At 46.4% G+C, this 21,254-nt stretch overlaps 2 protein-coding genes across 7 annotated transcripts in view; both read right to left on the reverse strand.

Annotated features, from left to right (window-relative positions):
• Nucleotides 1-212: 212 nt before the first annotated feature.
• Nucleotides 213-18,995, reverse strand: FAH (fumarylacetoacetate hydrolase). The gene is made up of 14 exons (XM_064388486.1): nt 16,793-18,995; nt 14,515-14,625; nt 13,800-13,921; nt 12,708-12,757; nt 11,190-11,280; nt 10,554-10,651; nt 10,244-10,296; nt 8,781-8,880; nt 7,939-8,069; nt 7,106-7,181; nt 6,537-6,583; nt 5,483-5,584; nt 4,381-4,498; nt 213-421 (listed from the first exon to the last, which is right to left on the reverse strand). The coding sequence occupies exons 1-14, from the start codon at nt 17,024-17,026 to the stop codon at nt 342-344; spliced, it is 1,413 nt and encodes a 470-aa protein (XP_064244556.1). The 5' UTR covers nt 17,027-18,995; the 3' UTR covers nt 213-341.
• A 132-nt stretch (nt 18,996-19,127) lies between these two features.
• ZFAND6 (zinc finger AN1-type containing 6) overlaps nt 19,128-21,254 on the reverse strand; it is a 36,345-nt gene continuing 34,218 nt past the window's right edge. For all 6 annotated transcript variants that reach the window (XM_064388481.1, XM_064388482.1, XM_064388485.1 and 3 more), the window contains 2 exons: nt 20,682-20,795; nt 19,128-20,088 (listed from right to left, as the gene is read on the reverse strand). In XM_064388481.1, the coding sequence (XP_064244551.1) occupies nt 19,940-20,088; nt 20,682-20,795 (263 nt within the window). In that variant the 3' untranslated portion in view covers nt 19,128-19,939. The remainder of the gene's footprint in view (nt 20,089-20,681; nt 20,796-21,254) is intronic.

Below are 21,254 nucleotides of genomic sequence, written 5' to 3' on the forward strand. Positions count from 1 at the left end.
GCATGGAATCCCAGCTCTTATCATCAGCCTAGTACTCTGAATATTTAAGCTTACTTGAAAGCCTCTTTTTATAATTATGAAAAAAACATTAATATGGTAGAAGAGTTAAGAATCTCATTTTCCAATTCAATCATCTTATTCATATTCTGAGAATTTTAGGCTAGCACTGAAATCCTTTTCTTATCACACCAGAGAGCCACATTCACCTTTAAGATATTTATTGATAATTAAAAATTGTAAGATTACAATCACTCATATAAAAATAATAAATCTGAATAAAGCAGGATGACTGGTAGAGGTGGGAGGAGGGTTCCTCCTTGGATGCCACATTACTCCAGGCCTCACGGATTGGACAGGGCTGGCAGGATTTTCCCTGAGCACTGGCCAAATCCCACACGGAAGCCGTTGCCCTGGCAGTAACCTAGGGACAGAAAACAACACACAGCTTGTTCTGTGAGGATAGCAGGAATAAAAGTGAATAAAGGCATAAAGAGACTAAAACCAAGTGAAAACAGCTCAGATATGCAATGAGGGGCAGAAAAAAAGAGCACCTGGAAGTTCAAGTTCAAGCAGCCCAGGAATATGAGGGAAAAAAAGAAGCACAAACTGTTAAACGCAGCAATATTCAAGTTCAGTGAATTGATCAAAGAACAAACAAGATGTGCCAGCAATATTTCTGTTTTCAAACCTAACCTGCAGCACCATCAATCTACCTGGCAAACTGATTCACTGCCTGGCCCAGCCCTGCAATTAATCAAATAAATCTGGATTCTCTTTCTGCAGCTTCAGGACTGCTCTTGGGATGCTGGGATGCTGGCAGCCAGAAAGGCAGTCATTAAACCCCCTCCAACAGCAGCACCCACCCTGGCAGAGGCTGTTTCTCTTGCTAAAGTGGTTTAGTTCCATGAGAAATTTGGCATCTGACTCCAAGTTCTCATTAATGCTGTGTTATATAAGAGGGGTGGGAGCTCTGCTGCAGAGCTCATGGGGCTGTGACAGTGTCTCTGACCAGGGACAGCTCTGGGGACAGCTCTGTGTCTCCCGAGTGATGGAGGAGATGAGGCTGGGACAGGGATGCTGCAGCTCCTCCTGCTGCCATGCATGGCGTTCACATTCTCTGAAAAATCCCTTGGCCCAGGGTTTTTCTCCTGGGAAGCTGAGGAGCCTCAGAGAAAAGGAAAACAAGTTCTTATCATATTTGCTTCTCCTGCGTTGTGCTCACATGTGGAATGTGTTTGGGGATGGTTTACCCACAGGTGATTGTTTCACTGGGTTCTGCTGTGAGTTGTTTTCACTCTTTGGCCAGTCAGAGCCAAGCTGTGTTGGGACTCTGGAAAGAGTAATGAGTTTTCATTATTATCTTTTTAGCATTCTGTAAGTATCCTTTCTGTATTCCTTAGTATAGTATGGTATAGTTTTCTTTAATATAATATAGTATCACAAAATAATAACTTAGCCTTCTGAGAACATGGAGTCAGATTCATCATTCTTCCCTGCCATGAGGAGGGAGGGAAATACAAATAAAATAGCCATGGGCCAGCCAAGCTGCTCCACAAGCAGCAACCACCAGCAAAGCTGCAGGCAAAGCAGGGGAGGGGACACAGCCAGGGCCTTGTGGCCCCTCTGAGGAGTCTGTTCTGGGAACAGCAGCTGAGGAGACCTAGTGTAGCCTTCTGCTACCGCAGCTAACCAAAGGAAGGGCAAGTGGCATATGCTGCATTTTAAGGACTGATTGCATAGTTAGAGATGGATTTTCCTGATGGAATACATCACCTGCATGTGATAAAGAACAGCTGCCTTCAAGAAGGAGCTCAACAGAACAGACCCTAATTCCCACCCTTAGCAGAGATGGAAAACTCCCCTGAGGAAGAGAAAGGGTGGGCTCAGGCTGCCAAAGTGACTGCAGCACAGAGAGAGACCCTGCCAGCCCTAACCCACAGTTCAACCAGGCTGAAATTCAAGTTTTCCAAGGACAGTGGTGTCTCTAAGTGCTTGTGTAAAGCCACAGACACCGTCCTGGTGTCTGCCAGGTAATCCTCATCCTTAAGCAGCAGTGGAAAAAGGCACTGTAAGGCTCAGCTCAGCTTCCATTTGCCTCATTAGGCTTCATTGCCAGCTTTCCTTTGAGCAGCAGCTGATTATTCCAGTCCAGTTTGGTTATCCTTGCTGTCAGGCACAATTTAAAGCAGCACCAAGGAGCAGCACACTGAACAAAGCCAGCCCTGTGCTGCCAGCAGCCCTGGCCCGAGCTCTGTGTGTGCCAAGGAGCTACTGAGGGGTTTTGCAGGCAGCTGCCAGCACCAGCAGGAGCCCTTCCCCTGTCGTGCTCCCTCCCCGAGACTCTTCTTGGGAGATATACATTTCTCTCACTTTATGTGTTAAGTCTCTGAAATGGGTCCCACGTGGGGAGTAAGAATACAAAGTTGAACCAGAAAACCAGAAATGATGTGTTGAGCACTTGGCAAGAGCTAATGGCAGTGCCCTGGGGGAGGATGGAATAGCACCAGGGGTGCCTTAAGGCCCTGGACCTGCCACACATCACCAAATAAATAAATAAATAAATAAATAAATAAATAAATAAATAAATAAATAAATAGGAGCAGCTCCCAGAGAGCCCCAGCAGCCCCTGGCTCTCTGCAATGCCCTGGTGCCACAGCCACAAGGTGTGGCAGTGTGAAATGGCCCAGCAGATCAATTGCCATGGCACTGCCCCACTGCCTCCCCCAGCTTAGCAGCAATGCCATCATTAAACTTTAAAGACAGTCAGGATTCTAAGCATTTAATGAGTTAGCATAGCTTGTCCTGGGCAGGAAGAGCATGGCTCGTGGGCTGGTCACATTTGTCCCCAGGCTGGCTCCCCATGGCAGCAGCTCCCAAACTGTGAGGTGCTCCTTGCCAAAAGGGATATGAGTGTGCAACTGCACCACCCCTCACTGCTCCCTCATGCAGGGCTCCTGGCAGAGTTCCTGGAGGGAGGCTGGGGACTCTGGAGGGCAGTGTGGCACTTTGGATTGCTGCAGGAGTGTCCCTGTGGAGAGCAGCCTCAGGCGGCTCCACGATTCAGTCACCGGGCTGCTGGGAGGCTGGAGGATGTCAGAGGCACTGGGGGCTCCTCAGGTTCATCACCTATGGCTCTCTCTAGCACATCTCAGCCTCCGCTGTCTCAGCATCTGCCTCTGTCAACTGGCACAGCTCACAGAAACATGATTTTCAAGGCTGTTGGATGGGCTGCCAGGCAGGAGGCACTGGAATTGCCAGGGGACAGGAATACATACATTCCTTTTTTTTTTTTAATCACAGAAAATTCTTGACTTTTCTTAATTTTTCTTTTTTTTTCAGAGAAAAACAGTTTATAATTGTAAACTGTTTTGTCAGAAATCCTAGGAGTCCAGGTTGGGCTGGGCAGGCCCAGGTACACAGGCACATATTAATCTCACACCACGAGGCAGCTGCCCAGGTGTTTGTCACTCACATTCTCCCTGCCCTCAGTCACACCTGGGAAGACTTTCCCCATTGCTTGAGCCATGTGCTCCTGTGCAGATCTCTCTGATCACATCACAGGATGGAGCTGCTCAGAGCCAGGTGTGGCACTGGCTGGGTCTCAGCTGGTGACACACAACATTCCCTAAAATCCCAGTAGGTCACACAGCAAAGATATTGCAGGCTTGAAACAAAAGTTTTCATGGCTGTTCTTGCCAAATATTTGCCACCCCAAACATGAGAGGAAAGGAAAAAATAGATTTGCTTTGCACTAGGGCTTTGGGTCAAAAATAAGTAGGAGTGGGATTTAGATCACAAAACACTGTGGTAGGTTTTAATTCATAAAATCCTTAGATTATCAAGATGAAAACTAAAATCATGTCTCAGCATGAAACAGGTCTCAAGCAGAGCCCTTTCCAGAGGGGAGCTGGTCAGCTGCTCTAGAAGGCTCCATGGTTTCCCACATACTTGATTTGCAACACACTTCACTGAATATGCCTAAGTTACAAATTAAATATTATTTGAAAAATAACTTTTTTTTTAAGCATTTGTCAAGCTCTGCTTGCAAACTTGCACTGTGGTGGAAACAATTCATCAACTGCTCCTAGTCCTGGGGTATTTTCACCCATAAAGGCAAACCTACCTCCATCACCCTTGGTGCTCACACAGCGGCATAGCAGGAGCATTAAGGACTTGGAAAAGCAAATAATCCATTTAGAAAACATTTATGGCAGGGAAATTTCCATCCCCTGCTTGAGCCTCCTCACAGGTAGATGGAACAGCTGTGGTTGCATGGCAGGTGTGCACAGAACAGCCCAGCTCCACACCAGGGGCTCGTGCTGCTGGGATCAGCCTGTGGAAATGTCTTGCTGAGTGTAAGAGCAGTTATCCAGCCATTACCTGTCAAAATTACTTCATCTCCATCCTGCAGGAATTTACGAGACTGCCCACTGCCAAGAGGGATTTCTTTTGTTCCATTCCAGGACAGCTCCAGCATGGAGCCAAAGCTCTCTGGCTCCTGCAGCAAGAGTTCATAAACAAATAAACAATTTTTTAGTATCTTTCCTGCTGTTCAGCTTCTTGCTGCTGGGAGCAGACACACAAATAGGTTACCTCTACAGAACAGAGTTTTGCTGTTGATTTAATTAATTGATACATTGGGTCCTTTTCCTGACGGCATTTTAATTTCTTGCTGGCTATTAGCAGTGATGCTTACAGCTGTTGTTATCTGGTGTATTTAACATAGTGTTCAACCTGTTAAAGCAGTTTGGGTCTGCCACAGCAAGAATGGAAACAAGTGGAGGAGGCTTCTACAAATCCAGTGATTTATGTATTCATATTTCAGATTTTTAATTACGTTTTGTTCTTCAGAAGAGCAAAGCTGGTGTTTGTGAGTCTTTACAATAATCTGAAGAGTCAAAAAGCACCTCAGAAATGCTCAAAAGTGAAGTACAGGCATCCCAGCTTGCAAACACCTTACCTGAGGCTGTCTTTGAGACAGCATGTACAGGATTTGTGTTTGGTGGTTCAGAAAGTGAGGGTTGCCCATACATTGCAGCCACTGTCCAAATGGCAGCTCAAGGGGGGCAACAGCTTGTGAAGCTGGCTCCAGCTTCATTGGAGAAACTAAAAGTTATATCCAGGCACCTTTTACATTCTTTTCAGAAATACAAAGCTGCATTTCATAGAGGGCAAATGGACTGTGAGGATGCTTCCACACAGAAGTTAATTTGCATCTATTGTAAAATAATTCTTAGGGAAAGAAGCACAGGAGAGATCAAAACCCTAAAACTCAGCAACATTAAAAAACAGCCAAGCAAAAACCCTACCCAAACCAAACCACCTCCCAGTGTGAGTTTGGGGCCACCAAAGCAGCACCCCAGAGTGCCTGGGAAGGAGCTGCAGATGGTTTTTGGTGCTCAGATCAGGAAGGGCTCAGCCCCAAGCCCTGCTCTGCTGGTTCTGAGTTGCTGACCAGTGATTTCATTGTTTCAACACTTACAGGTCCACTGATGGTGCCAGAGGCCAGCAGGTCTCCAGGCCTGAGGTTGCAGCCATTGATGGAATGGTGAGCCAGCTGCTGTTTCATGGTCCAGTACATGTGCTGGAGGAAGGAGGAAGAGGGGCTAAAGCAAGGAAGCAACGAGGACAAACTTCTCTGGAGGCCATTAGGCTGTGCAAAATGGAGTCATGTGGCCTGGCCTATGGCATTCATAAACCCCACACTTTAACATGCAAATTAGTCCCTTAAAATTTTTCTTATTTCAGCTGGATTTCATTTTAAATCTCTTCTTCCTCTCTAAGACCAGTAGTGCTGACCCAAGCTCCATGATTACACCCAGTATTTTAACAGCCTTGTAGAAAAATCTACTTATTAGTGATTTGCTGACTACTGATTTACTGATTAAGGTAATTACTATGCCAAGAGCCAAATGTGAATATGAAATGGCTTGAGAACTGCTGCAGCTGGCACATAAATCTGCTGGCTTCAATCAGTGGGTGGAGGCAGAGGCACCACGCTGCCCACAGAGGGGATGGGGCAGACCCAGGCTGGCAGCAGTGAGTGCATCTAAATTAGAGCTGTGGCTGCAGAGCTGTACTGCAAGAGACAATTCCCTCTTCCTGCAGTCCTCTGTTCTCCCTGCCGAGTGGGCACAGAGCTAAGGATGCTCTGGGCACCCCAAGGTGAGCAGCAGGGAGAGCTGTCCCCTTCATCAAGCATTCAGGGTTCCCACCTCACAGGGGGAACCATCACCATCTTCATTTCATCTTTCAAAAATGAAATGTTCTTCATTTTATTGAAAATTTTGGTCTGCTCAGGGAAGTGGTAGATTCATCATCCCTGGAAGTGTTCAAAAGGTGTGTGGATGTGAGGGACATGGTTTGGTCATGGGCTTGGCATTTGGACTGGATGATCTCGGAGGCCTTTTCTAACTTTAGTGGTTCTATGATCCTGTTCTACGAGTCTAATGCAAAAAGCAGTGTTTGAAATTGCCTGGGCTGAAGCTGATGGCATCAGCAAGATTGCAAATAAACAAAAGATTCTGGAGCCTTACCTTGAAATTGGATCTGCATATAGTAGTTGGTGTGCTCATTCCTTCTCCTGCAGAAAATAAAGGATAAAAAAGAGAAAAGCAATTTTTTTGTGTTGGATGAATGATGTTGGAGTCTTTTTATTTTACAGATGAATGGAGAGTTCTTTTATCACTGTAATCCCTAGTGAAAAAGCGGTAATAACATTTTCTATTGCCATGAAGACTGGGATTTCATGGAAAACAAGTGTGGGGATTGCACTGGGGCACCATCCCTGGTCAGCAGGGCCCTAAGGTGGAGGCTGAGCTGGGTTAACATCTGGATCCCACACAAATCTGCTCATTCCATGCCCTGATGACCCCTGCCTGTGCAAGGAGACCCCCGAGGGACCCTCAAGGGGAGCTGCCAACTGGGGGCACTCCCTGCTTGGCACACTGCTGCACAGCCAGCAGGGAGCAGTTCTGCCCCTTTCTCTGGGCAAAGCAGGAAAAGAAGGAGCACAGAGCCCAGAGCCAAGTGCCTGGGGGTTGTGGTGGTGCCACAAAGTTTAACTGGCAATTGCAGCTTTGTAACCCACTCAGCTTCGCCATACCTTTAATGGCAACAAAGAGCTTGATGTCAAAAGTGTAGGGCTCTTTATCCTGAAGGTAGGGCAGCGGCTTAGGATCCTAAAAGCACATTAAAAAAACACATCACAGTCTAAATCAAAAGGAATTTTAAAATCCACAAGACATTCCAGTGAGTATTGGTGTACCGGGTCTGTGCTGCACAACCCATTCACTCCACCATTCTTACTGCTCAGATTATCACTTTTCTTGGTCTCATGCACACACTTTCAAAGATTTTACTGAACAGACATGATATCCATGTAATCCAATTCCTTTCTCTGCACAAGGCTTGCAAAAGCCATGCCCATCATTTCAGCACGGATGCTAATCCAGCACAGAGTGCCAGCACACCTTTGCTCTGTGCCTGCACAGAGAAGATGGTGAGGTCTCTGCAAGACTCTCTTATCTTTTCCAGTTTTAACCACCTGCACAGTGCAGACAACTGGAAATGCCTGAACAAAGTGTTCTGGCTTGACTCCAGCCTCTCTCCACCACTTACTGGATGCTAAGTGCTACCATGGACCCAGAAGAAGCTCTGATTAGTTTATTTTCCAGGTGTTTTAAAGATGATTTTTCTGCCCCCCTCAAGGAGGATGACAGCACAACATGTGCCAGGGCCAGTGGCATCAATGAGCACTTGGGCTCAGAGGGCCCTGGCTGCTTCATCTGCTCAGAAGCAGAATCCCAGCTGTGGATTCCATGGAGACAATCCTTGGCATGGAGGCAGCTCAGTGATTTCTGCTGAAGGCACCTTCCTGCTCTGCTGACTTTTTTCTAGCACTGCTTTTCCTTTATTTCAACCTTTGCTCCTGCTGACCTGGACAGGGTTTGGCAACACAAATGGCATGAGAGCTTCCATGGTGACAACCCACGGAGAGATGGTTGTGCCAAGGCTTTTGCTCAGGAAAGGACCCAGAGGAACATATTCCCACTTCTGGATGTCACGGGCTGGGAAGAGAACATTCAAAGCAATGCAGGTGAACATATCCTGGGAATTGCACATCCATCAGACCCATGGAAGAGTAACATGAATTAAAATTGCTACTACACCCAGCCTTTTCTAGCTGTTGTGCCCAAATCCTAATTAAAATCCATCCATTTTCAATCAAATTTTCTTGGGTCAGCTAGATTAGGATGATAAATCAACAATAAGCAAAACAAACCAGATCATCCCCATATAACCAGTATTTTTTACCCATTCTTTAATTTTTTATAATTTATAATATTGGTAATTTATGTTATATAATTTATAATAGATAAATTATAAAAATAAATCTATAATAATCCTTTTATACCCAGCTAATGGTCTTTGCCAGCCATAGGGAGAATTTCAACAAGTTAAATCTTTGCAGATACTGAGGGATTTGTGATTGCCAGATCCTTTTCCTGACACTGAAATCAATCACCATCCTTGGTATCACCATTCTTAGGACTCCTCCATCCCTGCCCAGAAGAAACTAGACTGAAATTAACTCTTTCATAAGTAAATAAATCTTCATTAGGCAGCAATTTCTGGTTCTACTAATTAATCAAAGATGGACTGATACAGGCAACTCTTCATTTTCATCCCTTCCAGTGTACCAGTGCTTTCAGTGATCAGTTCTGCTATTAGAATATGTAATTTCTGCCTCTCCAGGCAGGATCCCACAGCTCACTCACCGCTCCAGTCGTTCATCAGCACCATCCCAAAGATGTGCTCCTGGGCCCTGCTGATGGGAATGGGCTCCCCAAACTTGTTCCCAGGACCTACAAAGAATGCCTGAAATCAAAAATAATGATGTGTTGATTACGTTTTTGAAGCTAAAAGTCTTTACAGCACAGAGAGTTATGGACAGCAGCAATAAAGGCTGGGCAGGATGAGTTTTGCACCATTTCCCACACACACATTTGGACAAAACCCAAGGCCTGCTCCCCTCTTCTCCCCCTCCATGAAGCTGGCAGGCTTGAATTACTTAAGAGCTCTGTGTTGCTAAGAGACAGGCATTAAACAAGGGCACCATGTTGTCAAAATGCAGGAGGAAAAAATGGTCCCTCCTAATTAGATCCGGATGCAGAACAGGTTTGCCCACTGAAGGGACTGATTGCTGCAGACAGGGAACAGGAAGGAGTTTAAAGTCATCCAAGAGGACACCGAACGTGGCTGGAGCCTGATGAGACAGTGGGGAAGAACAGGTGGAGAAATGTGCCCACTGAGTAAAGTAGGCCATGAACTGGGTGCCTGCACTCATTCCATAGGAATCCACAGCCTGCACATGCAGAGGATTTTACAGGAAAACTCAGCTGTCTCTTTCTGTCTACAATATGGAAGTTTTTCCTTCTGTTCTTGCAGCAGCCAGCAGTAGAACTCGGGCTGGAAAGCAGAGCTGTGGGATCCCCACTTTGTGGCACTGCATCTCCCCTTACAGCACTGATTGGCAAAGCACACAGCATTAAAGAGCTTCACTGCATTTTTATAACCATTTCCATCAATATTACACTTCTTCCAGTACTTTTTTTTTAAAGGGAAAGGATTGGGAATAAAACATACAAAAATTATATAAGCTATTAAAATTATATAAACCTTAATAGAATCCTATGAAACCCTCCCTTCTGGACCACACTAAGCCACAGCATGATGTGACTTCCCACCATGTTTTTTTACAACACCCACAGCACAGGTTTTAACTTTCCAGGCAGGAGAATCAGGAGTTTGAATCCCACTGCCAAGAACTCGGGGCTTCCAGCACAAGGTGCAGACAGCCTGGACTCCCCAACCCCTGTGTCCATTGATGGATCCTGGCTGCAGTGCAGAGGTAACTGCTGACCAGGAAACTGGCTGTGGTGGCTGTGAAAAAGAATTCTGCTGCCTGACTGCACCACTGGTGCTCAGCTTTGGCCAGGTGAGCTTTTTCCAGCCTGAGAGCTGTATGAGCAAACCTCCCAATGAGCTAAGGCACCCTGCTCCTCACCCAAAGCAAAGGTTTGTTCCACAGAAATCCTTACTGCCTCCAGCACTGACAGCCCAGAGAGGAACACAGGAGTGGACCTTATGGGACATTGAGTTTAGAAGAAGCTAAACCCACCCTTTCTTCCCTGTTTCTATTTTAATATTTTTCAAGTCATAAGGAGAAAAAACCTCTCACCATTTCTAACTCGATATCCAGACGTTTACAAGCACCAAACACTGGGGGTTTATCTGTGGGTAGAAGCAAGAATATATTACAACAGGGAGGCAGCTAGGGAAATAGAAGTAATGGCCAAAAGAACCGGCAGCTGGTGCTGCTTGGCATGGAACAGAAAATGTATTTAAACCAGGCCTTTCTCTCACCCTGACCCCAGGCTGGGCTTTAGGCAAGGCATCCCAGACCCTTCCACTCCACTACTCCATCATGTGGAGCAAAATTACAGAATGAAAGAAGTAAGAATCCGGATTAAAATCCTGGCAGAACTCACCATTGTCAGGCTTCATCTGTCCCACGGGTCTCCGGATGGGCGTCCCAGACACCACAACAGACGACGCCCGGCCGTGGTAACCCACAGGCAAGTGCAGCCTCGAGAAAGAGCACCACAGTGCCCGGGTTAGCTGGGTGCCAGAGCAGCTTTTTGGGGTGGAAGCACCACGGGAGTGGGAGGTACAAGGAGAAGGAGCTCTGCATGCATGGGCACAGACCTCAGCACCTTACTCTGATATAAGGATGGAAGTGAAATGGAATATAATAACAAAGCCGTGTTGCAGTCTTAATGCACTGCTGTGCCACTGCTCCAATTAATTCCTTGGATCTTAAATTCTGCTCTTTTTTTTTCACTCAGCAGAACCTAATTTTTTAGGCATATTTGTTTTTGAACTGGGGGGCTGCACAGTAACTGGTATGGCCCCTGCAATGAAGGGCAGTGCAGATTCATCTGGGGCTGGGGACATGTGGAATTTGGTTCTGGTATTGAACTCTGGACAACACTGATTCTCATCTGCTGTGAACTGAAACCAGTGTGATCCTGAAAAACTACTCAGACCTTTAAAACATCACGTATATGTACAGATAAGCCTCCAAAATACTGCTGCACTAGAGAACAAACCAACAATCCACCCACCAGTTCGGCATCAGAGCGTTCTCCTTCCCCCTGAACATGATCCCAACGTTTGTGGCATGCTGGCGTGACGAATAGAAGTCGGTGTAGTCTCCTGCACGAGGAAAGGAGCCATAAACCAGGGATCAGAGGCAGCAAAGCCCCTCATCTGCGGGGGCTGCAGCACGTCACCCGCAGAGAAGGAGCTCAGGGATGTCAGTAACAGCACCAAGGGCGATTAACAGTTCACCTACAAATTATGCAGATAAAAATGACTTTTTTTTTTCTTATTTTTCTAAAGTCTCCAGTAGACAAGAGGCGGGAACACGCAGGACACAAAGCAGCAGCCCCCTTTCCAGAGAGAAGCAATTCCCGCTGCTTTTCTCCAGCCGGCGGTACCGGCACAGGGATTCAGGATACTCAGGACATCTGCTGCCCTCTGCTGCCATCCCTGCAAACAGCTCCCACCCTCCCGAGCCACGGGAAAACAGAAGCCATGAGGGGAAAACACAGGAAGGGTGTGTTTGCATTATGCTGGTTAGTGAGCTCAGTAATTATCCTGCAGCTCCAGGAGGATCCAGCAGTAAGTTATCCCCTGCAGTTCCAGCCTCCCACAGGAGGACCCAGCCACCAAGGAGAAGCAGGAACCACACACAGGACAGAGCTGTGGAATCCTAAATGCCTCATATCTGTGTGATCCAGCACGGTCACACCAGGGCAGTCCATTCCCAGTAGCCATGGGAGCCAGGAGCCAGCAATTGTCTGACAGGACATGTTCAACCTAAAACTGTTTTCAGGAAGGTATCACACCTACGGGAACTCCTCATGGTTCCTATGGGACAGGCTAGACTTTGTCCCAAACCAGGGTTGTGCCCCCAGGAAGACAAAAGCCAACTCAGAAGAGAGCTTGGATAGAAAATGGGCAAGATCACATCCCTGTTCCTGTGCAGGTCATGCCCTCAAGTGACTTTGATAAGGTTGGTTTGAGTCCAAACACAAACTCCTGCCAAAACCAGGAAATGCTTAGGTATCTATAGGGATATAGGAATCCCAAAGCAGTCCTCATGGGAGTGGAGGCAAAACCTGGGATGCAGATTAATGGTCTGGGAGTGGAAACTCATACTTGTTCATGAGGCTGTGCTGGAATATCTGCCTTGGAAACTTTGCAACATCTGAAATATTTTCTGATGGCAAAAGGGGAAATTGTTGGAAACTGAACAAGCGTTTCTTTCCTGGCTCTAGTCACAAAGGCCTGTGGTGATGCCAAGCTGATGACAGGAGTTATGTACCACCAGACACCCCTGATTTAGTGGAAATTGCAAACAGGAGTGCTCTGGCTGCTATTGAGCTTCCCCAGGCTTTTATTCTTGTGCCACAGACAGCACCTACCTTTCATTATGTACAATAATCTACTTGTGGCTGCTGCAAAGCCCATTCCCTGTCACAGCTATGATGGGTCTGTCTGAGCCAGCTGGAAATGAAGCAGCTGCTCCGTGTGGGAGCAAAGGGCAGTGGAGGAGCCCCTGGCTGCCCCACACTCACCAATGTGGGCAGGCAGGTGCATCGTCGCAGCAGCTTGAGGAACAAATGCTCTGAAATGAAAAATGATGCCTTCAGATCTCAGCAAACTTGCAGCTCCCACCCGCAAGAAGCATGGAAGAGGCTGACTTGCCCTCCCAGCTCCTCCCTTAATTTAGTTTGTAAAGCCCTGCAGAAAAAAAAACAGCCTGTCAGAAAAGCTGGTGACTGCACAGGCTGCTGTTTCTGGGATGGGCACAGAACAGCAGCAGCTGCCAGGGTGTGATGTGAGTGGGGAGGGGGCAGCCCTGGGCTGGCTGGGTTCCCGAGGGGCACAGAGAAATCCCAGAGCCCGTGCCCAGGACAGCACTGCCTCTGCTGCGTGGGATGGTGAATTCATGGCATGTGGCTACTGGGGGGATTCCAGCTGCTGGCCCTGTTCGTGGCCATTCTGTTCAACCCCAGTCCTGCTCATGAGAGCCTAAATCCTCCCAGTCCCCCTGGCAGGAGGGGAAACAACTGCTGCCCACTGCCAGGCACTTGTGGTGCTTAAAGCATCACTCCAGAGGTGTGGGGTTAATGGGCACCCCCATTTTCCATCAGCACAGAGCACAGTCCTCCCCTCCTGCCCCTACACCCCTGCACAGCCCCAAAGCTGAAGATAATTTGACCACATGCTCAGTTTGAGCAAAGCCAAGTGGTTACTGAGGACAGTCTGGGGGGTGTCCCCTTCCTGCTCCAGGTGTGACAGGCAGGGAGGAGACCCCGGGGCAGGTGGGAGAGGTGGAGACCCTTGAACTGTGTCCCCATGGAATGCCATGGTGGAGGGGGGTGCCCAGAGGAGCAGCCCAGCCCCACAGCAGGTCTGGACACACCCAGGGCAGAGCTGGCTGTTCCAGGTGGAGGGTGACACCCTGGATCTGCGGGCAGTGACAGGATTAATCAGAGATTAATCTTTAGGCAATTAAGAGAAGGAAGCACTCGACGTGCACAAACCCCAGTTAATTCCCACGTAGGAGGCGGGTGGCCACGTCAGACTGTTGGTTTTGGTGTCCTGTCACTCAGGTGACAGAGGGCACAGCTCCCTGTGCCTGCAGCCACTCTCTGCTCCCTCACCTTCTCCGCAGCTCCGCGTTGTCCCTCAGGGTGGGCTCTCCAGCTGACAGCAGCTTCTGGAGGAAAGCCCTGGCCTCGGTCCACGCCGGCCTGCCCAGCCCCATGAAGGCGTTCAGGGTGGGCTGACAGTGACACACAGGTGCAGGGACAAAGAAAAAACCACATTTTGCTAATCCTTCACTGCAGGAAGATGTCCCACACCCCCACCCCGGTGTTGGATGCCTGTGCCCGGGGTTATGTGGCCGTGGCTGCCCAGAGCACCCGTCCCCCTGCCCATGGCATCACACCCCACAAGTCCTATGCTGCATGTTGGCATCACCCCATCCTTCACACCACTGCAGGCCCTGCTGGCTTTGATATCTCAGCCAGCTGCAGACAGAGTTGTTTGTATTTACCTTTATCCTTTACACAACCTCCCTGTCATTAATATCCCACCCATGGAGTGTTGAGGGCACAAGCAGGAGTGAATTAATATTCAGGATTTGTGTCAGACACCTGCATTGCCAAAGGATGATGACACTTTCCTGGAAAATGACCTTTGGACCCCCAAGGCCCCTGCTGTCCTTGCTATCACACCTGTGATGGTTTTTGCGCTACCAGAACCTGCCTGACAACACATTCAGGTCATGTTCATTATCTCACCACAAGTTGCTAAAGCACCTTATGGAATATTTTTTAAATGTTTGTGGAAATCAGAACAGACTCTGATAAATACCTGGTCAAAGACGTGCTGGTGTTTGGCAAGAGCTGGTCCATTGAAAAGATGTTTAATGATGCTGAGATCCAAAATCTGGTCTCCAATGGCTACCCCAAGCCTGTGCCGAGGCTGCAAAGCAGCAAGAGGAGGGGGAAGAGAAGAAGAATTTATGCTTATACCCAAAAATGCCCCAAAGAGGGCATAGAGGAAGACAGAGAGTTTAACCAATCCAGGACAAAGAGCTGGTACCACAGCAATGGACCTTCAAGAGCCAGTCTGAGGCTGGCAGCTGGAAAATGTTAAGCCCTATGGGCAGAGCATCACTGCAGACTCCCTGCAGACCTCGAGGGGTGGAAAGAGCCTCATCCCCATCCTTTAGGGAAAGGATAGCACAGCAAGCAGAGGTTTCTCTCCCTGCCCTCTTTCCCCCAGAAAGAGGCTGACTTGCTCATTAACAACCCTTATTAATGAGAATAAGCCCATCCACCTGCAATAGGCTGTGAAGAGGGAAAACACTACTGCTCCTTCTACCAGTGGGGAACAGAAGCATAGGGAGGCCATGGGCAGGGTGAATTCCATCCCTGTGGGTATGCCACTGGAGAAACAGTCATTTCTACACCCCAGCTCCTCCCCAGAGGACTGAGGGACTCCCCTGGTGATGCCAGGAGGCACAGCATGCCCAGGCACATGATTTCTGTGCCTCGTTGGACGAGGCTGCCCTACACCACCCATCCTCACAGCACACCAGGAGCTCAGGACCCCGAGCCCAGCCTGGATCCCTGCTGGATCCTCGCTGCAGGAACAGCATCCCACACATGGGGAGATGGGACAGATGCAGCCCAGGAGACAAAGCTCCTGTTCATGCCCCGGGCGCGCGCGGAGCCAGCGGCGACAGCGGGGCAGCTGCACGGGGCAAAAACACACCACAGCCTCCATTATTGTGTCTGCAGGCAGAGAGAGACAAACTATTACAGCCACTCTGAAAAGCAGCTCACCAAAATAACCACCTTCAAAGATCCACGCTATTAAAACTATTTTTCAACCTTTAATTTCCAAGCAAGATTCCAAATGCGGTAGTAGGCATTTATTCAGCAAATATTCCTGCAGGAAAAAACTAAAGGTCACGTCAGGTTAATTTGTAACTGGGATAGTCAGGAATGACACCAATTGTTTTAGCCTGAAATCATTAAAATATTCAGCTACCATCACAACATTATTCTCCTAAATAATTTCTGTAAGTCTTGCCTGTCATTTCACAGGGTTTGAGTGAAAATGTCTTTTTCAGAGAACAGTTACTGAGGAAGGCAGAAAAATAATCCAAACTTGCTAGATAACAGCATGCACACCATCTCATTTTAACACACCATCTCATTTTATCTTCAGAAAATACCACATAAGAAAACACAATCTTCTGGTTTATTTTTTTTTAACCTACATGGATAACTAGCAGAAGCCAGAAGACAATAATGAAGTTTCCATAAGCAGTGACAAATAAATTCTCCACTTTTTCCTTCTGAGAAGCAGCTCTTGGCTTGCTTCCCTATCTCCAGGAGCTGCATCCTGTCAGGCACTCAGAGGTGTGAGGTTCAGCCTTGCTGGGCTCAGTTCTCATGAAAATTGGGAACTGAGAGCTACCTCCTTGGTAGAAAGGTTGAGTCACGTTTTCTTATGTGATCATCATAAATAGAAGGCCTGGAGCTGGTTCAGCTGGCAGGCTTCAGGCCCAGCTTCAAACATGACACATTTGCACACACAAAATGCAGCACTGCATAAACACACACCCAATAGAACAACAGGTCAGCTGCAAAAACAGGTAAAACACACATTTGGTGTCCTGGTTTAATGCTTTGGCAGCCACCAACAAAACTCCCCAAGAGCAGTAGTTACTGGGGCTTTTTAAGGGTGGTGGTGTGATTACAGTCACAAAGAAAATGAAAGACCGCATTAAAAATAAAAAAAGTTGAGTGTGAAATGTGCTGTGCCTCTACGTAGGGAGTGGAAGGGTCAAATGTCAAAATTATCAAAACCACACAAGAAGTACTGTACATATTAGCCAAAGTATTTCTCATCAGTATTAACACTTCAGATTTCTTTTGTGCAGTTTCAAAGCTGTAATCAAAACAATCACACTAAGGAAACAGACAATGTGTCAGCTACAGCTTTGCCATCAGGTCAGGAAGCCCATGAGTGTCTCAGGCTGGGAAGTCTCCTTTATCCCACATTGCTGGGAATTCCTGCTGTCTCACTGCCTTGGAAGAATTACAACATCCCAAGAACAAAGTTTGCTGTTACTCACCTCCTCCTTCGTGGAGAAAACCCCATAGGGGAGGTTTTGGAGAGGAAAATCCGAGTCCTTGTCTACCTGGATGAAAGACATGCTGACCCCCTGCTTGTACACAGCTCCCACCTCCCAGGTGCTTTGTGCCTTCCTCGGAAAAAGATCCTCTCCAGGTGCTGCAACCCAGAGCAGAGGGGCATCAAATCCCACCCTCTGCCCTAAGGCACAAACCAATCGCTGCTCCGTGGCCATCCCACCCCCTGCCTGGCCCTGGCAGTGGTTAATCAGTGCCAGAGGCTGGCCTGAGTCAGCAGCTGTGAATTGTTCCAGCCAGGCAGGGACCCCGGAGAAAGGGGGTCTTCTCCTCACAGGTACCTCTCCTGGAGGTGTTCAGAAGACGTGTAGATGTGGTGCTAAATTTAGGGGGGGACCTGGGATAGCAGTTGGGCTTGATGTTCTTGGAGGCCTTTTCCAACCTAACACTTCCATGATTTTACAAACTCTCACATGAAACCAAGGCCTTCCTCCAACAGGTAACTCTGGGGGTGAAGGATCCAGCAGCTCAGAGCAGAGGTAACTGCCCTGGTTTCACTTTGGAGGGGTCACTTATGTGCCAGGGCCCTGGTGAAGTGACCATGTCCACACTGATTCTCCCACCACAAGCTCAGCAGCCCTTGGGAAGTTGCACAATTCACACTGCACCTTCTGTGGTTTTTAGTTTTGTAATGCTGCTGCACCTCGTCAAGTTCTTCCATTTTCTCCAGGTAGTTCAACCACCTTAAAACCAGAGACATGTGCAGCCAGCCATAAAGAACAGGGAGGCTGGTGCTTCTGCTCCCAGTCCCAGCATTCTCCTACCTGCAGCAGAAAACTCACGCAGTCAGTAGAAGCCAATGAGGGAACATCCTCAAAATTAAATAGCAAAGGCCATATCTTTCCAATGAAAAAAAAGGAAGACACTTGGCATTGCCAAACCAAAAAATTGGTTTGCTGCTCAACCTTTTTTTTTTTTTTTTTTGACAGAGGAGTTGTTAGAAGAAATGCAGCAAATGGAACAGTTAGAGATTTAGTGCAAGATGATATAACAGCTGCTCCCTCATTGAGACACAAGCTCACAAGGTGCTGTTTGAAAAGGGGTCTTGCTTAAATATCACAATGCCTAGCTTGTGGAAGATTTCTGGTAAAATTTCCCCTGACTATTGGAAATGTTTTAAACACACTGAAGAGGTTTTGTGGACAGATTATGGGATCTGGGCTATAGAACCTGTTTATTCCAAAACTGAAACAAAACCACGTTGAAAACCTGTTCCAATATAGAGCCCAACATGAACAGACAGACTCAAGCATTTTGTAGTGCTGTGAATGTGCTGGTGTTAATTAAAATGTTAATCTGCTAACCTCAAGCTGATGACACAAAATACAGATTGAAGTGCAGATCAACCACCAGGATAACACAGGACCATTACCAAAGCAAACAAACATGACACAATTCCATGTGTGGACATCCAGTCTAAATGTAAGCTTATAAAACAGACAGGAAGTATGTGAATACTTTTCTCATACCTTTCCTTCTTTCAGGCACCAGAACACACAAACACACCAAGTTTTCCCCCACTTTGTGAAATCTATGGTGTGTTCTCTCTGCCTGGCCCAGAAGCAGAGAAAGGTGAAAGGCAGATTGGTCAGGAGGGCACACAGTAGAAAGAAAAGGAAAAGAGAGACCAGAAATAGGGAAGAACTCAAAGTGAGAAGGATTAGAGAATAGGGAAGTAGCAGCAAAGAAAGCAAACAGAAACACCCACCAAAGGTGACACTGCTGCTCTTCCATGCCCTGTGCTGTGTAAGAGGAAGTTTAGCAAATGCTTTGAGGAAATACAGGCTCTCTGACCCATGATAAGGCAGACCATTACTGAAACTTGCCAGTAAGTTATTTATTCCTTCCTTCCTTTACTATAAACTCCATGTGCTTCGTAGATTGTGGTTAGGCCATTTCTGCAAGCACAAGCTACTTCATTTATTATTCAGTCTTGCAGATTACTTTAACTACCAGAGAAAACTCCTTCTGCTGTACAGTTTATATCCTACATGTACTGCTTTATCTATTAATTGCCAGCCATAGCTTTTTAAGAGCATTCTGAATTTTAAAATCAACAGACAAGGTCTGGAAGCTGCAGTGTCTCTGGTTGTTACAGGTGAAAAAATTTAAAAACCCATCAGAATTTAACTGGCATTGGGATACACGTGGTAGCTGTAAATGAATAAACTTTAAGTAAAGGAATCACCAATGGAAGGTCCCCACTAAAATAAAGCAAGAGAAATCCAACTTACATATGCCAGTGACAGCCACAGGGGCTCGGATTTTTTTAAATTTTATTTAATCAAAGTTAAGACGTGGATAAACATAAATACAGCACAGGTACTTCAGATCATTCTTCATATTTGTGTACAGACAAACTGATGGATGTAATCCCAATGAAAACTGCAGTCAATGAAGTGCATACAGCCTTCCCCCCACACACACAAAAACAAACCCCAATTAAAAAAAAAAAGAAAACAAAAAACCCCACACAATCTCAGCACACACTCTCATTACAAATGATTCATACATAAATAGGTAGAGGGTGCAAACAAGCTAATATGCGAACATGTATAACCTCTCGTTAATGGGAAAAAAAAACCAGAAGCAGCCATAATGATTAAAATACATTCAGTTACTGATAACTAGTTGTGCCATACAAGGCATTATCAATAAAAAAAAAAAGGAAATTGTGCTGCAGAGAAAAGCTATATACAACAAGAAAATAAACTGCAAAGTTAACGCATGCATGTTTTATCCTGGAAAAGCACAGCCCTCCAATATTTTCTCCATGTTTGTTATAAAAGCCCTCTGCACTCAACTAAAATTAAAATGATCTTAAAGGATAATACTTGTAAAGTTTACTTAAGTCTTCAGCCACAGAAAACTGCAATGAAAATAATGTTCAGAGTCATTTTCAAAACAAAAAAAACGAAAACAAAAAAATCTATTCATCTGATGACATGCATGATTAAAAGGTCTAGGCAAGATACACTGCTCTACGTTCCTGATGACTAAGGAAAAAAAGCTCAAGTCAATTTAATCTGCAGATGGTCAGAAGATTTTTGTATTCCAGCAGAAGCAGCAGTTCAGATCTTCTGGATCTTTTCCCCAACAACTACAGGATTCTCTTTTCTGATTTTCTCAGCAGCATCAGCTTTGTAATTGTAAGAGCAACTGTGTACATCTGAGTAACGGTGCATTCCGCAGTAAACGTTCCCACACCGGCACTCGAACCCTGTGGACAGAAACAGCAGCTCAGACATTTCAACATTCTTCATTGCACTGGTTTGCTCTAAATCCTGAATGTGTTCACTCACTAGCAGTAAATCTCAGTCACCAGTGGCAATCAATCAGCCAAAGAGCCTCTGCTGCAGAAAGCATAAGAATCACAAGTAATACATTTTTAAGCGATTACAGCAAGATTTGACTTGACCATTCCTTCTTTTTGCATGACACTCTAGCACAGAACATTCCTAGAGAACTCCTGCTCTTTTGCCTTGTTTATGAATCTTCACCCTCCAGAACTCAGGCCCTTTCACTGAAGCACTGCAAAGCTGGCTAGTGAATGGCAGCAAACTACCATCCAATTCCTTAGCTAAGCAGACTTCCAAAAGGAAGTATTTGGAATTATGAACTTCACTTTAAGACAGGAGGCTGAAAAACAAAATGATACATGAATGACTAATCTAGTAAGAGTCAGCTGAAAGCACCTTTGACTGTTATTCCAAATCAGTATCAAAGGACCATGCCCCATTTTCCCTTTAGGATAACATTTCAAAGGGCCAAAGCCTAAACAAGCCTAAGGAAACTGAAATCAGTATTTCTTACCAGTCAGTCCAACCTTCTTCCTGCACATGAAACAACGATTCTTTTTCTGTTTTGGTTTGTCAAGCGACTTGTCCTGTTCTTCAGGTGTAGGCTCTGCATTCTCTGACACTGAAGCTGACATTAAAAAAGTTAGTAAGAACAGTGGAGAAAAAAAGTCTGTCTCTCCCTTTTAAAGTCCTACAATAACCTAAAGCCCGTGTTGTACATTTGGCCATTTTACTGCAGCTTCCATGTCTGAAGTCTGCAGTCATGCACTGGTCTCTCTGCAGAGACTGGAACTCCCTCCTTCTAGACCTTCAATCTAATTTAAGAAAAGAATTCACCAAATGCTTGAAAATACCACAAAAACAACGAACATTAGGTTTAGCAGCATGATTCAGCACTGTCAGATCCAGGAATAAAACCCAACAGCCAAGTGTTTCCCCACAGTGTTACCTGCCCAGCTCCCAAAATCTGCCTGCAAGAAGCACTCTATGTAACAGGATCAGTTGAGCCAAACACCCTCTTTCAAATCCTGAATCAACATTATTTTTACTGAAGACTACAACATGGAGGCCACACAAAAGACTGTGT

The sequence above is a fragment of the Passer domesticus genome, chromosome 14, assembly GCF_036417665.1.
Source record: "Passer domesticus isolate bPasDom1 chromosome 14, bPasDom1.hap1, whole genome shotgun sequence".
Lineage (NCBI taxonomy): Eukaryota > Metazoa > Chordata > Aves > Passeriformes > Passeridae > Passer > Passer domesticus.

What these genes read in the sequence shown, in the direction of transcription:
- FAH (XM_064388486.1), bottom strand. Translation starts at nt 17,026, where the DNA reads ATGGCCACGGAGCAGCGATTGGTTTGTGCCTTAGGGCAGAGGGTGGGA. An exon ending in GCACCTGCCTGCCCACATTG is followed by an intron (nt 11,281 to 12,707) that starts GTGAGTGTGGGG and finishes TTCCTCGTGCAG; the next exon opens with GAGACTACACCGACTTCTAT. An exon ending in TGGATATCGAGTTAGAAATG is followed by an intron (nt 8,881 to 10,243) that starts GTGAGAGGTTTT and finishes TTTTGATTTCAG; the next exon opens with GCATTCTTTGTAGGTCCTGG.